This window comes from Catharus ustulatus, chromosome 22, assembly GCF_009819885.2.
Source record: "Catharus ustulatus isolate bCatUst1 chromosome 22, bCatUst1.pri.v2, whole genome shotgun sequence".
Classification (NCBI taxonomy): Eukaryota; Metazoa; Chordata; class Aves; order Passeriformes; family Turdidae; genus Catharus; species Catharus ustulatus.
Genome location: NC_046242.1, coordinates 589,256 through 603,639, shown reverse-complemented (window position 1 = coordinate 603,639; position 14,384 = coordinate 589,256). Strand labels below are relative to the sequence as shown.

Below are 14,384 nucleotides of genomic sequence, written 5' to 3'. Positions count from 1 at the left end.
TTCAGCCCATTACACCTACAGCATTTGTCCAGAAGCTGCCTGCACTTTGCTAAACCTTTTCTGTGTGGCTTCCCATCTTTAGTCTGACAGTAACATGCTGCTTGAAGCAATTAAAAAACTTGTTTAAGTCAGCTTCATACTGTAGGGTTTATTCATGAATGCCTCAGACATGGTTGTCTAAATTATCTCTACATTTTCAGTATCTACTTTGAAATGAGTCTTAGTCGTTTGTTCTCTTTGAAAAATATTTTGAGTGTATTAAATGAAATAATCCTGAATTCGCCATGCTATAAACTAATCACTGTGGAATTCAGGTGGGTTATAGAGAGTTGGTGAGTGTCACAATCAAATACATGTTGTTTAGGTGTAAATCTAGCATGCCAACTTGGCAGAGGGAATATACTTACTGTGTTTTGGGGAAAGGTTAGTAGTAAACATGAATAAAAATAGTAACTTGGGCACTGTTAAACATGCAGAATTTGGCTTTTCATTGAGATTTCAGTTGAAATTAAGGAATGGATGAACTGCACTGAAAAGCTTTTTTAGCCTGAATAATAAACCTGCTACCAGTAATTAAACCCGTTAATTAAAACATGCAGAATCCCTTTGTGGCTGAACTGAAAGAGCTGCAGAATGGTATTTAATGTACTTGGGGCTTCTTGTAAACCTTGTTTGAGGATGGAATTGCACGTGTCCCTTGGGCTGTGAGGGACAGGAGGGAGCTGGGGGATTCCACTGCTGCTCCTGGGGGATGCACCTGAGCTGTGCAGCCCTGGGTGGGTTTATGGCAGGGGCATCACCAGGGCCTTTCCTGTTCCTGAATCTGAACTCAAATCCTGTAAGACATTGAGGCTCTTCTATCAAAGAAAACAAAAAATGCCATCTTCTTTTTGTTTTTTTTATGCTTTGTAGGTTTTTTGGTATACTTTGGATACTTGACCTGTGCTATTTCTTCCCATCTTCAATTACTAATATCAAATTTACCACCAGTGTTGGTTACACTCCTTCACATTTGTTTTTCATTTTCTTCAGTGTCATTGAATAGTCTTTGCCTTCCAAATCTGTTCTGAAACTGCGTTTAGACCAGACTTACACACCAGAAATGTTTTTCCCCTTTTGAACTGAAGCAGAAATTTTGCTGTTTCTGGGTGTTACAGTACTGCTCTATCCTGATAGATTTGCTGAGGATCTTTGCTGCAATTCCAGATGCAGAGGAGAGGAGCAGAGAGCCTCTCCTGGAGGAGCTGAGGAAGCTTGGCTGCATTAACCTCACCTTTCTCTTTTTCCATCCCCATTATGCATATTTCTTTTCTTCTCTTATTAACTGATGAAAATGACTGTTGGTTTTTTCCCTGGGTAATGGTGTGTTTAAATAACACAGATCTTGAAAACAGAACAAAGCCATGTCACGATCTGTCCAGTCATGCACTGGGAAAGGTGACAGGGTTTGACTGCAGAGCTGGATCTGGATATTAACTGGAGGTGTTTGTATGGGACCTGTGACTGCTTTAGTCATGTGTGCAGCCCTTCAAACAAAAGAAGATGAGGTGCCTGCCCGGGGGAGCTTGGGAGATAATGAATTCCCATTAGTAAGCAGCCCTTGGTGCTTTCTGTGTGTGAATAATACATCAGAGAGGTGGCCTGAGGGCTTTCAGGGGACTCTGCCCAGCCACAGAGAAGGGACACTTGCCTGAGCACAGCCAGGCCAGCCCAGCCCTCGGAAAGCTGAGCCTGTGAAGCCTTTGGTGGGTCTGGACATGGTGCTTGAGGATGTCCATGCACAGACAGGTGTGTGCAGCAGCCCTGCAGCGCTGTGAGTGCCCCTGGCCAGCTCTGCAGGTCCATCCTCCTTCTGTGGGTGATTCCAGCTCTAGGAGCACGATGTGCCAGGGAAGTGTTACCATACTACTTCTTGTGTGCTCCTCCTGGTTGTACAGCAGCTCTTTCAGCTTCCCTGCATTTCCTGCACTCAGAGACACTCCAGTGCAGTCTCGACTTGTGGCAGGTCAGAGCCTGATCCATGGCTGCCTTTGTGCAGCACTCCCGAGCTGGCATTTGTGCCTTGTGCTCCTGCTCTCAGCTCCTGCATCGTCTGTGTACATCAGGGCTGCATGAGCATTTATTGTTCTCAGAAACAGAGCAAGGAGAGCTATCACCCACAAGTGCTTCTGAGATGTCTGTGCTTCAGGCTGTAATTCCTCACTCGAGATCTGATGTGTGGGCCCTGTATCCATCCGTGGCAGCTTCCTTTCACAGAGCCCTGGGGCATCTAGGCTTGGATAATCATCAGTGTAAGATGCTTTCTCCTTCAAAAAAAAGAGGGAGCTGTTATTTGAAATAGCTCTGTGTCACTGAGTATCTGTTCACAGCAGAAGGGCTGGTGTGTTCTGAGAACCAGAGTGGCTCTTGGGTCCTCTTCACAGTTTAGAGCCAATGCAGTGTGTGACAGGATTCTCATTAATGAATGTGCTAAACACTTGCTGAGATTGGGCTTTCTATGGAGCACTTGAGCAGTTACTGCCCAGCTTCCTAAGGCAGATGAGTACTGCATTCCTTCTGGAGGAGGGAGGTGGAGGAAAGCTCGTGGGGCTGAGTTTTCTCTTGTGGGGCTGGGTTTTCTCTTGTGGGGCTGGGTCTCTCTTGTGGGGCTGGGTGTTCTCTTGTGGGGCTGGGTTTTCTCTTGTGGGGCTGGGTCTCTCTTGTGGGGCTGGGTGTTCTCTTGTGGGGCTGGGTGTTCTCTTGTGGGGCTGGGTGTTCTCTTGTGGGGCTGGGTTTTCTCTTGTGGGGCTGGGTTTCTCTTGTGGGGCTGGGTGTTCTCTTGTGGGGCTGGGTTTCTCTTGTGGGGCTGGGTTTCTCTTGTGGGGCTGGGTATCTCTTGTGGGGCTGGGTTTTCTGGAGCCACATAGTTGAGATCTGGTAAGGGTCTGAAATTTGAGGGCCTTGCACATCTGTAGGAGCACAATCAAAGAGCTTCAGCTGAGGTCATGGATGAACCTCCATCCCCGCTGGCAGAAGAAAACCAGGAATCCTTGGAGCATGAATTTGACTCCTGGAGGCCAGACAGGCAGGGTGCTCTGGGATGGGTTGGTGTCTGAGCTGCAGGAGGGGCTGGCACTGCTGGTTTAGTCTCATTGCTGATGACCCCAGGGTTAACCACAGCAGTTTCCTTCATTGGGCTTTGGATGATGACTTCTTATCCCATTTTGCACAAATTGTGTTTGAAAGAAAACACAATTTGGTTCCCATAATTTTCAGCTGGAGTGAGAGCATTCCAATTCTTCTGAGAATCAGCCCCATTAGGAAGAGGTGTCTTATGCTTTGGGGGTTTTGGCTGATTGCCTTGGGGCTTCTAAATAGCACCATATTCAGATTTGTCAGAAAACAAAGAATTCCGTTTTCTCTCTTTTTTCCTTAGCTCACAGAAATGTAGCTTCTGTAGAAACAGATGTAAATAACCATTGCCCAACCTGACAGTTGATCATCTTAATTCTTTTGGGTTTCTACCCATGGCATTGATTTTTTAAAAAATGAATATAATCTGCTATGGAAATGCAGATCTATCACGAACAAAACACAAGTCTCCCTGTATTTTTGCTCCTATTTAGGAAACAAACATTTTCAATGATGAATAATGCTTAAAAAATAGTTTACAGAGATTCTACCTCACTTGATAAACACATTAGCCCAGAGAGTGTACCAGAGATGATCATAATTGGGGGGAGGCAAATATTTTTTCATGAACATTTAGAAGGTTTTTGATTTTGTTCCAAAGATGATGCTTAAATTAATGAGTGGTATGCTGTAGTGGGGAGGAAAAAACCAGAGTGAATATTAGCTATGATGTGAAATGAAAGAGTTTTTGAACTGCATGTGTTTTTAGCTTGAGAAGTGAAATAAAATCTCTTGTGCTTTTTAGAGAACTCTGCTAAACATTTTGCTTTGATCCTGAGCCGTCAAGTTGGATCGTTTTTAATACTTAGAGAAACTTCAGTAATATTGATTAACCCTTAACACTATTTAATAAAAACACTTATGTTTTCTGAAGGTTGCTGAGATCCTTGAGGCTCAATGATCATGATTTTAAAGAGGAGCAGTCACCTAATTTCAGCCCTGAAGTTTCCCAGCCACTTTAGAACTGGGAGTTGTCCATTTGGATACTATTTTTTTTTATTTTCTAGGGAATTATGGAACATAGGATGTTGTGTGGCACAGCCCAACACCAGCAGGTTGAGTGCAGGTGCACAAGGGCAGGTTTGGGTGTGTCCTGTGCAGCCCTTTGCTGCCAGCTGGCACTGGGTACCAGTGACATGGCAGGCTGGGACTTGGCAACAAAACTGGTTTCAAACTGGGCAGATCTGTGATCAGCAGGATAAAGCAACAGCAGCTGGAGATTGTGAGCATCTGATGGCTTCTTGATCATCCTCCTCTTTTCACTTGTTTTTAATTTCTTCAGCCTCATGCGTTCAATTCCCTGTGCACAGTTTCCATGAAAACAAGGTATTTAGCTGCAGTATTTCTTCCTGTCTAAGGAAAATCTCATCTGCTAAGTACACCTCATAAATAATCTTTCCACAGGCCTTCTCTTCTCTGCTCACCACCCTTCCAGCCCCAGAACTCTCATTTCACAGTCCATTAAGACATGTCAGAATTTTCATAGAGCCAAGAAAGGACAAAGCCAAACTTGTTCACCTGACCCTGGAAGAAGTGGCAGTGGTGAAGTCATAAAAAAGTGACATTTTCTGAAGCTTGGTGGGCACCGTGATTATTTGAACTGTAAATCAATAACATATCTGCACTTAATTAAATTCAGCAGTGAGCACTGCAGAGAATGTTCCTCAAAACTGGCTGGAGTTAATGAATTTTGAGATGGCTGCTGTTAACTGAACCATACAAGGGAATTACCTGAGCTGTGCTGATTTATTCCCAATGCAGAGCTGCTCTTCTGCTCTGTGTGTGATGCGTTGCTGCCTTTTTATCTGGCCAGTTTTTGTCTGTGTTTGTTGTTGGTGCAGTGACAGTAGGCAGGCTTGGGATCACGCTGGGCAGTGCAGTAGTTACTGAGCTGTGTGCACACATCCCTGTAGCCAAAAGCAAGTGTACCTGTGTATGACCTACCTGTGTGTGCACAAAACCACCCAGGCATGCTTTTCTGATATTACCAGTTTCTCCAGAAGCAACTAAATAATCAATTTTTGGGTCTTCTTAGAGTATCAGATTCCAAAAAGGGGAAAATGGTTAATTTTCTGAGAAATGGATGAGTAACCCCATTTCCCTGTCCCAAAGGTTCTCGTGCTATGACCCCTGAAATAGTTTGTGCTGTCTCTTCTGCAGCAGTGCAGTTTGTGCCTCCTGGCCATCACCTGGTTCTGGTTTATCAGAAAGCACCACGGCCAAGGTGCTCTCGTGTCCTTTCAGAGGTTCTGCAGCTGGAGGTGACTCTGCCAGCCTGCTCAGGATGTGACATTTCCTTCCTGGCTGAGCTTGGCCGTGGGCGATGCTGGCAAGGTGCGGTGGGATCAGTGCCTGCCTGGGACACAGAGCCAGAGGAAAGCCCTGGGGACTCTGCCAGGGAGCTGCTCCCTCCCTGCTGAGCTGTGTGCGTGGGAGGGGTCCCTTCCTGCTGTCCTGCCCACCTGGGTGCCATCCACACAGTCCCCTGGCTTGGAATGGGCTGGCATCTGTGTTGCAAGATGTGCTCCCTGCTTGGACGTTCTGCAGTGTAACTGGATAAAAGCCACGGTGTATTCAGCACATTCAGTACAGGCACATTCTGATCAAGCCAGATGTGAGTGTATTCCAGCTGTTCTGGAACAATTCTTGTAGAAAGGAGCCTGGAGAGGAGAGTTCTGACAGCCAGTGCTGCTAGTCTCAGTCTGGGGGTGAAGGTCACACAGATAACCTGCCCCCAGTCCAGGGGTGCCTTACACAATCAACTGGACATGCATTAATCTCCTGTCCTGTGGAAAATACATCGTGAGGCAATCCTGCAGCAAATTCCTTGCAAATGACCCCTACATGTGTTACAGGCAGTTGGGGACTGATCTTACCCAATTTCTTGTGATGAGAGATGTCACAATGGAATAATTAAATATTGGGGCTCTAGGGACAGTCACTGGGGAGATTGCCCTCAGTGGCAGCTGCAGTATTTATTAATAATTAAAGCTGGGCCTGCTGTGCTTTTCACTAATTTTGTTTCATTAATATTTTATTGTTTTAAAGAAATAAAAAAAAGCAGTGAAGGTGGGAAGAGAGCCTGTTTCCTAAGCAACAGCAATGCACTTCTTTGCAGTTATTTTTAAAGGCGGGTTGCTTCATTTAAGATTTGGAATCAAATTGCTGCATTGCTCCAGGCATCCGGAAAGCTGCTTTTCTTTTTTTTCTTTTTTTTTTAAATTTCTAATTGAAAGACAGAGCAAAGCAGTTGCTGGGTTAAGAACTGTTGTGATGGTTGCTAGCCAGGAGCTGGGCTGTGCTGTGAGGAACTTTGCCTTGCTGTCACCATCCCTGTCCCCAGGTGTTTCTGTGTGCCCCAGGCTGGCCTGGGACTCAGGTTAGTTTTCAGGGTCCCAGCAGTGAGGACAGGTCTTTCTTGGATGCAGGAGCCTTCAAGTACAGTAAAGAGGAGTCTTGAGGGAATGCTCAGCACCTGGCAGTGTTGGGTGTAAAGTGCCACAAAGCGCTGCCTTCTGTCCAGAAGAGCTGCGAGTGTCAGAGCAGATGGAGTGCCATTTGTTACTGTCAGCAGTATTTAACTGCATGTCCACGGGCTGCCTGCTGCCACCAGCACAGGAGAGCCCTGCCCGGTGCTGCCCTGCCCTGGGCACACACCTGGCACACAGAGCTGGGTATTTTCCCTTGCCTGTGAATGAATGGTCTGTTCTCCTTCATCCCTTTGTGTGACTCCGTGAGTCATCTGCAGTCTCACTTCAGAAGCTGACAGACAAGGAAGGCTAATGTTTTGTTTTGATTTGTTTTGGTTTTTTTTAATTTGTATTTCTCATTTCCTTTCCCTGCAGCAGGTTACATGAGACCTGGATACATTTCTGCTGCACTCTTGCAAGGCTGGCACAGTGCAGTGCAGTGTTTCACTGGTAGCCATCAGGGCATAGTGTGGTTCTGTGGGGCACATGTAAAATGGGGTGAAAATACTCAGAGAGATTGCAGTTCATTTAACACTGCCATGATCTCCAGTTCATTTGTGTGCTGCCATTATCTGTAGTTGCAGGTTAGACACACACTCATGCCATCTGATTCTGAGTTCTGTGTGTGTGCCCCAGCTCTGCTGTTGGCCCACAGTGCCCCGTGGCAGTGAGGTGGTGCTGGCTCAGCAGCAGCAGCAGCAGCACAGCCCCATGACCGTGTCCCTTCCCCAGGTGTGGTGGAGGCGTGTCTCCTGCACATGCTGAAGCGCAGGGCTGCCGGATTCCTGCGCACCGACAAGGTGGCTGCACTCTTCACCAAGGTGGGCAAGACCTGTGCCATAGCTGGAGACGTGTGCAAGAAGGTGCAGGAGCTGCAGCAGCAGGTGGAGAGCAGGTGAGCTGAGCTCTGTGGTGCAGCTGTGTGTGCACAGGCTGACCAAGAGGGACTGTCTCAACCATGGCTGATGCAGCTTTGCCTTCTTTGTGGCTGTAGATGTTTGTGTCTGATCAAGCTGGCACTGAGCAAAGGGGCAGAGATGGGCAGTTGGGGCTTTGGTGTTTCATTTTGCCTCTCAGTACAGCAGAGGAGCACATTCAGCCCACACACAGCAACAGAAGTGACTAATGACTGGTGATTGCAGAGGGCTCACAGTCAGGGTATGGCTGGACCAGCTTGGGCTGTTGGTGGGAGGGGAGGGGGTGGAGGGAGGAACTCCAGAACAGACATACTGAAAAGTTGTTTTGGCATGCTCCTGCCAAATCAAGAACAAATTTGTAGGTATCATAGGAGAAACAATTAAATTAGTGGATATGAAGAGTGATGGGAAGAAGGATGTTACAGCAAAAGCTGTTCAGTACACACTGGACTTAAGCACAACAGAATCCTGGAGTCAAGGACTTGAGGTTACTGAAAGTCTTAGACTCCTTGCAGGTGGTGAGTAGGAAAGTTAAAATTTTCCATGAGTGTCTTGTCCTATAAGCTCAGGACAAGAGCATTTTTATTTCTGTTTGTAGGCACTGCTGAGCTCTAAGGGTTCTTTGCACATCATAGGAACTTTAGCTTCTGATCAATTTGCTGTAAGAAGGGCTTTGCTGAGAGAGCTTGTCTTCAGTTATTGACAGTTATTTAAATTGGCTTATAAATAATTTATATTTCTGTGTAATTTTCTGACATTTGTCTTTATTAGACTTGTAATTATCAGACTTTGTTATGTAGTTTTTGACAGCTGTGTACCTATTTTTGATATGTTTTAAATTGTGCCTACCAATACAGACTGGAATTTTATTAATTTTAGTTTTTTAAATCCTGGGAAGAAGGGTGTTTTGTACTGAAAATTCACCAGCCTCTCTCCTGGTTAAGAGCCCACACAAACACCCCTCTAGCCACCAGAGAACTTTGGCTGTGTCCTCTAACAGAGAGGAGCAAATGAACTTAAATTCTGGGATTTCTCTTGGACAAATTTTGTGTGATTTTCAGCTATTAACAGCCACGAAATTGAAGTGCTGTAGAAGATACACACAGCAAGGATACTGTTGGGAAATGCTCTGCTGGATGTAGGAAATGAGACAGAAGGCTCTAGCAGTCTGATTGTTCCTGGGACTGGAGCTTAAGAAAAGCCCTGTTTAGGATACAACTAAACACTGAAGGAATGGTTCTGGTGTCAGTGGTGTCCTCCTTGCTTGTAGGGCCTGGGTCCCTGGCAGTGCAGAGGAATTACAGAGCTCACCCAAACCACCCCAAACAAATGTGTTAACTCCATGTCACTGAACAGTTTCCTGAAAGGGAACCCAAGTGCTGGCAAAGAACCTGAACGTGTCAGGGGTTCTTTCCTCATTAAGGCAAAATGGGACCACATTCTATTTTAAGGGGGAAGTTTTCTGGGAAAGACTTTCGGAGGGTTCCTGTTCCCTCAGCCCAGGGCAGTGTGTGGAGAGCCAAGGCACATCCCCCTGTGCTCTGTAGCCCTTTCTCCTGCAGCTGCACTGTGTCACCTGAAGCAGGAGGATGATGGAGCTGTCATCAAACAATGCACATTCTGACTACTTTTATTTTACCACTTTTTGTAGGAAAAACCAGCCAAATGGGCAGGAACCCCTCAAAAGGCAGGGATCAACCACAAGCAAAGCACCTGTCCTGACACCTCAGGCCATCAAGCACATCTGGGTTCGGACAGCCTTGATTGAGAAGGTGCTGGACAAGATTGTGCAGTACATTGTTGATAACTGCAGGTAAGGAAAGCAGCAGAAGCACGGGGATTTGTTGGACTGATGCATTTAGGTGTCTGCAGCGAGAGATTTCATCAAAGGTCTTTGGCAAACTCCCTGTGATGCAGGCTTCTGGTAAGATGAAAACCAGTTACATGGGCATTTAGAAAAAAAAGTACTTTAGTTTTCATCATTGACAGTGTTTCAGGCTTACAGAAAACCTTAACAGACATCCAGCTTTCCAGAAATAAGCTACAAACCTAACTTCAGGTATATTAGATGCTCATATTCTAATGGGACCTAGACCTTAGTGGAATAGAAATATCTTCTAATAGGTCACAAGTTGAAAATAATCCTTTGGAACTTTAGGATGTCAGGGAGGAAAATGACTTTTGTAGAAGAAAGAAAGGAGAATTAGAACAGGAGGAGTGAGTGACATAAAACATTAGGGTTGTGAAAACAGATTCTTTGAATCAAGTTTCCTTTTTAGAGAAAATCAAACTTTGTGTAAAGTAGAAGTCTTCCCTTGCAAAACCAGAGAAGAACATCAGTGCTTTATGGATGTATTCTCCACAGACTCCTGAAGAGGCAAAGATGAGTCCTCTCTATTCTGTTCTTGCTTCCTGCTGCCCACATCAGCTCTGGTTTGCAAGGAGTGGCTCTTAGCTCTACCCTTCCTGCCCTCCCATAACCCATGATACAGAATGGGGCACAATGAGGACAATCTCCCATAAAAAGAGAAAGGAAGGGACCCTAAAGCTTGGTGTGGTCCCAGAAAAGCAGTTTGCTGGCAGGGGTGCTCTTGTTGTTCTGCACTGGGAACGCATTCTTGTTCACCCAAAGCCAGTGGGTCTGAGCAAGGATGAGAACTGAGGGCAAAGCAGCTTATTTTCACAGTATTTTCCAAGTTTGTGTTACTGTTTTCCTTGTCATCAGCTTTATTTTCGTGATGTATCTTGCCACTAAAAGCAAGAGAATGGAAGAAAGGTCTTTGTGCTGTTCAAGCAAACTGTTGCTCTGGGATATGTAATGCCAGCTTGGATTTTATGAGCTGTGTGCAGAAGAGACAGAGGGAGGGTTGGCCGTGTCCCAGAGACACAGTTAATGAAAGCATTTTAGTCCACTGCCTCAGTGTCTGCAGATACATGGGTACAAGGGGTTTTAATTTCTTTTCAAGATAATCCACAGGAGACTCATCAGGGGAGTTTGCTCTCAGTTGTTCATCACTGTGTTGTACATGTTCACCTCACTGCCCTCCCCATAGATCAGGTCCTTCAGTGCAGGTGTGTGATTTTGAGAGCCTGACTTGGTGAATAAAGAAAACCTTTTCACAAGGCTTGTTACCTTGCATTTTTGTGTTATTACTGCTCAAATGCTCCATGTTCACATCCTTCAGCTGTTCAGTCCTGGAGGAGGAGCAGGTGCTTTAGAGTTTGAGCCCCATCTAGTGAACAGACCACAGAGGACAGTGGCATTTGAGAACTGTGGGTGTTTGGAGTTTTTGGCTCTGTGGGGTCATTCCAAGAGCAATGTAGTAGTTAATTGTTCTTCACAGTGTTTCAAGATGTTTCCTCACAGATGGAAGAGATATTTAAGAATGTGTGGATTGTTTTGTCTCTGTGGAAAATGGACAAAATTGCTTGCAGAGAACTATTGTTTGTTCCCATATTGCAATTCTGCCCGAAGCCCCAAATCAAATATATTGGGTAAACACACTGAGCACAAGGCAAGCTCCTGCCTCTCCAACCTCAGTTGAAAAATAGATGAGAATATCCAGGGACCCATTGTGTTAGACCTGTAGCTAAACCCAGGCTTTCAAATGGTTCATACCAACTAATGTTTTTAACTGGGCTCTGATCTTTTATTCCTAGTAAATACTATGAAAAAGAAGCTTTGCTGGCAGATCCTGTTTGTGGCCCAATACTGGCTTCTCTGCTAGGTGAGTTCTTGCAAAGTTACAAGAAGTGAATTTTAGATCTTGTATGTAGTTAACTATTTAGAATAGAGCAACAGTGAAGATGTTTTGGTGCTTACGAGACCAGAAGAGACTGATCATCTGGTTTTATTAGTAATTGTATTGATTGGATCAGAAAGCAGAATGGGAATGGATTTTTACTGAATGCCTGCTGGCAGTTTGTAACTGCTAATGCTGCTGGACAGGTGCTGGACACAGGTACAGTGTCCTACAGGAATACTCTCATACAGCCCTGGGTAATAGGAGGGATACATGATTATAATGTTGTCTGTATTGTGGGCTGATCCCGTGGGATCAGTGACCATTATTATTCACTTGGCTTGAGAAGGAAACCTCACCTTCAGTGCTCAGCCAGCAGGATAGCACTGGGTTTGTCTCTGGACAGCCTCAGAAGGCTCTCCCTTGGTCTCTTTGCCAGTTGGACCGTGTGCTCTGGAGTACACCAAGCTCAAGACAGCTGACCACTACTGGACAGACCCCTCGGCCGACGAGCTGGTGCAGCGGCACCGCATCCACGGCGCCCACGGCCGCCAGGACTCGCCCTGCAAGCGCCCAGCCCTGGGAGTAGGTATTCACTGTGTGCCTGCTCCGAGTCAGGGCACGGGCTGGGCATGGATCACCCTGTGAGGGTAAATCTGGAGCAGCCTTTCTTCTGTCACAGAGCTTTATCACAGATCAGAAGTCCATTTGGGCCACAGTGTTCTCTTTATCTGTATGCACAAAAATTTGAGATCCAGCACTAAATTCTGTGGCTTTTGATGGTTGTGATCTGACCGTGTAGTTCACAAGAAATTCAGAGTTAAGAGTGCAGGTGATTTCTCTGCAAAGGCCCCTGGCTGCACAAGAGTTGCAGTCTCTGGAGGCTGAGTGTTGTGCAATGTTGTGCAGTGCTGTGCAATGCTGTGATGTGCTGTGCAGTGCAGAGCTGTGCAGTGTTGTGCTGTGCAGTGCAGTTCTGTGATGTGATGTGCAGTGCAGTGCTGTGCTGTGCAGAGCTGTGCTGACTGCCCTGTGTCCCGTGTGTGCAGATCAGGAAGCGCCACTCCAGCGGCAGCGCGTCCGAAGATCGCTTCGCTGCTTCTGCTCGGGAGTACGTGGAGTCCCTGCACCAGAACTCCCGCACCCACCTCCTCTACGGCAAGAACAACGTGCTGGTGCAGCCAGTGAGTGTGTGCAGCTGGGGCTGGGCTGGGGGAGGCAGGGCTGTGCTTGGGGTACAGCTCAGACCTGCCAAGGCTCCCTGCATTCTGTTCTCGGCACAGAGCTGCCTTCTGCTTGGCTCTCCTGTGCTGGGGTAGATTTGACATGAAATGCTTGCATGCCTGACCACTGTCAGTGAGCAGTGGGCCTGTAGGCAGGAACAAACAGCCTGGATTGTGTTTCATAAACCAGCTGAGTATGTTGTGGTTTTTCCCCTCTTTCCAGTAGCACTATTGTGTACCAGTACTTTTGCTGTTAGGGTTTCCCTCAGCACTTCCCAGATACTGCAGCTTTGGAACTTGCATGGCATAGAAGGACTGGAACATATATTTAATGCAGATATTTTGTGCACTTGAGTCACCTGGGTTGTCTGTTTGTTGCTTCTGTGAACAGAAAGATGACTTGGAGGCAATTCCTGGGTATCTCTCCCTTCATCAATCAGCTGACAGTTTGACATTAAAATGGACTCCAAACCAGCTGATGAATGGAACCCTTGGAGATTCAGAACTGGAGAAAAGGTACTCATTGCATTCAGGAAAGTTGGGAAGCACTGTGTAACCTGCTGGGGGAGCACCAGGAAAGAGGAAGGGGAGGGGAAGAGGGAAGCAGAGGTTGTACAAACCTGATACCAGAATATCCAGTGTGGAGAAACTAGCTTTCCTTTGCTGTTTATTTGACTAATAATTTACTTTAATTGACCAAATTTAATAAGCAGTTATTGACTTAGCAGAGTCTTTCTGTCAGGTGCTTGGAACTGCAAGCATTCCTGGATATGGAAAATACAATGTTTCCTGCACTTTCCTTCCCTTTCAGTGTTTACTGGGACTATGCACTGATTGTGCCACTGAGCCAGATCGTCTGCATCCACTGCCATCAGCAACGTAAGCATAACCTTAAGCACATATTCCTCAAACAAACAGGAGAGCCACTTGTTCCCTCGGTGTTGGGAGCACCTCTGACTAGTTCTGGCCATGTGGGAATGAGTGTTAAAATCTCCAGTCCCAGATGATAGAGGATAATAACTTTATGAGGCTTTTAAAGTTTGTTGTATCTTGAGTTTCTTTGGGACTAAAGGGCTGATATCATCCTTACATCACACTGTGCCTTCCAAAGATTCATTTATCTACTTAGAGATGATCCCAAATAAAATTTACTTAGAAGGTGAGGGCAGAAAGCAGGCTGTGATGTAACAGTGTGGACTCCCCTTGTCCTCCTTGCAGCAGAAAGCAGATGGACACTAGTGCTGGTGAGCCAGGACGGGACGCAGAGGCCTCCGCTGCACTTCCCCCAAGGAGGGCACCTCCTTGCCTTCCTGTCCTGCCTGGAGAACGGGCTCCTGCCCCGGGGCCAGCTGGAGCCCCCGCTCTGGTCCCAGCAAGGAAAGGTACTGCTGCTTCTGGGGAGCTCTGGGCTCAGGCTGCTCTTGATAGCTCTGCTCCACAGGGGCTGGGCACTGACCTCCAGCTGCTTCATGGTGAAGCAGGATGCAAAATAACTCCATTTAGTCCAGTTTGCTTCTTGTACACGTGGTCCATAAAAATTGTTCATACCTTCATTACCCCATTGAGCAGTGAGCTGGAGTCTGCTGTGGCATCAAGATACAAACCCACACAACAGAAGTGAGACTGAGATGGAGTGGACAGAGCTGCTCCCAGCTGCTGCTGGGGTGCCCAGCTCCCACAGATTACAAGAAAAAACTGGTTTAGAGCACACAGAAAAGTAATATTAAGTGCTCCTAAACCACCAGCTCTGTATGACTCCACTGTTTCCTGCCTCACCTCCTACCAACGTTGCAAGTTTGGAGATTTAAGATGCCAGAGGTCTGCAGTATTAGTTTGTTGTACTCTGTTAGTCACTCATAG

The 14,384-nt window shown here is 46.4% G+C and overlaps 1 protein-coding gene across 5 annotated transcripts in view; it reads left to right on the top strand.

The window, feature by feature from the left end:
- The window catches only part of SGSM2 (small G protein signaling modulator 2), a 36,945-nt gene that overhangs the window by 7,715 nt on the left and 14,846 nt on the right, over nt 1–14,384 (top strand). For 3 of the 5 annotated variants that reach the window (XM_033078213.2, XM_033078212.1, XM_033078210.2), the window contains exons 3-10: nt 7,374–7,536; nt 9,210–9,371; nt 11,219–11,286; nt 11,741–11,886; nt 12,351–12,485; nt 12,916–13,040; nt 13,336–13,403; nt 13,743–13,906. In XM_033078213.2, the coding sequence (XP_032934104.1) occupies nt 7,374–7,536; nt 9,210–9,371; nt 11,219–11,286; nt 11,741–11,886; nt 12,351–12,485; nt 12,916–13,040; nt 13,336–13,403; nt 13,743–13,906 (1,031 nt within the window). The remainder of the gene's footprint in view (nt 1–7,373; nt 7,537–9,209; nt 9,372–11,218; nt 11,287–11,740; nt 11,887–12,350; nt 12,486–12,915; nt 13,041–13,335; nt 13,404–13,742; nt 13,907–14,384) is intronic. The other 2 variants (XM_033078214.2, XM_033078211.2) reach the window with 1 other exon arrangement.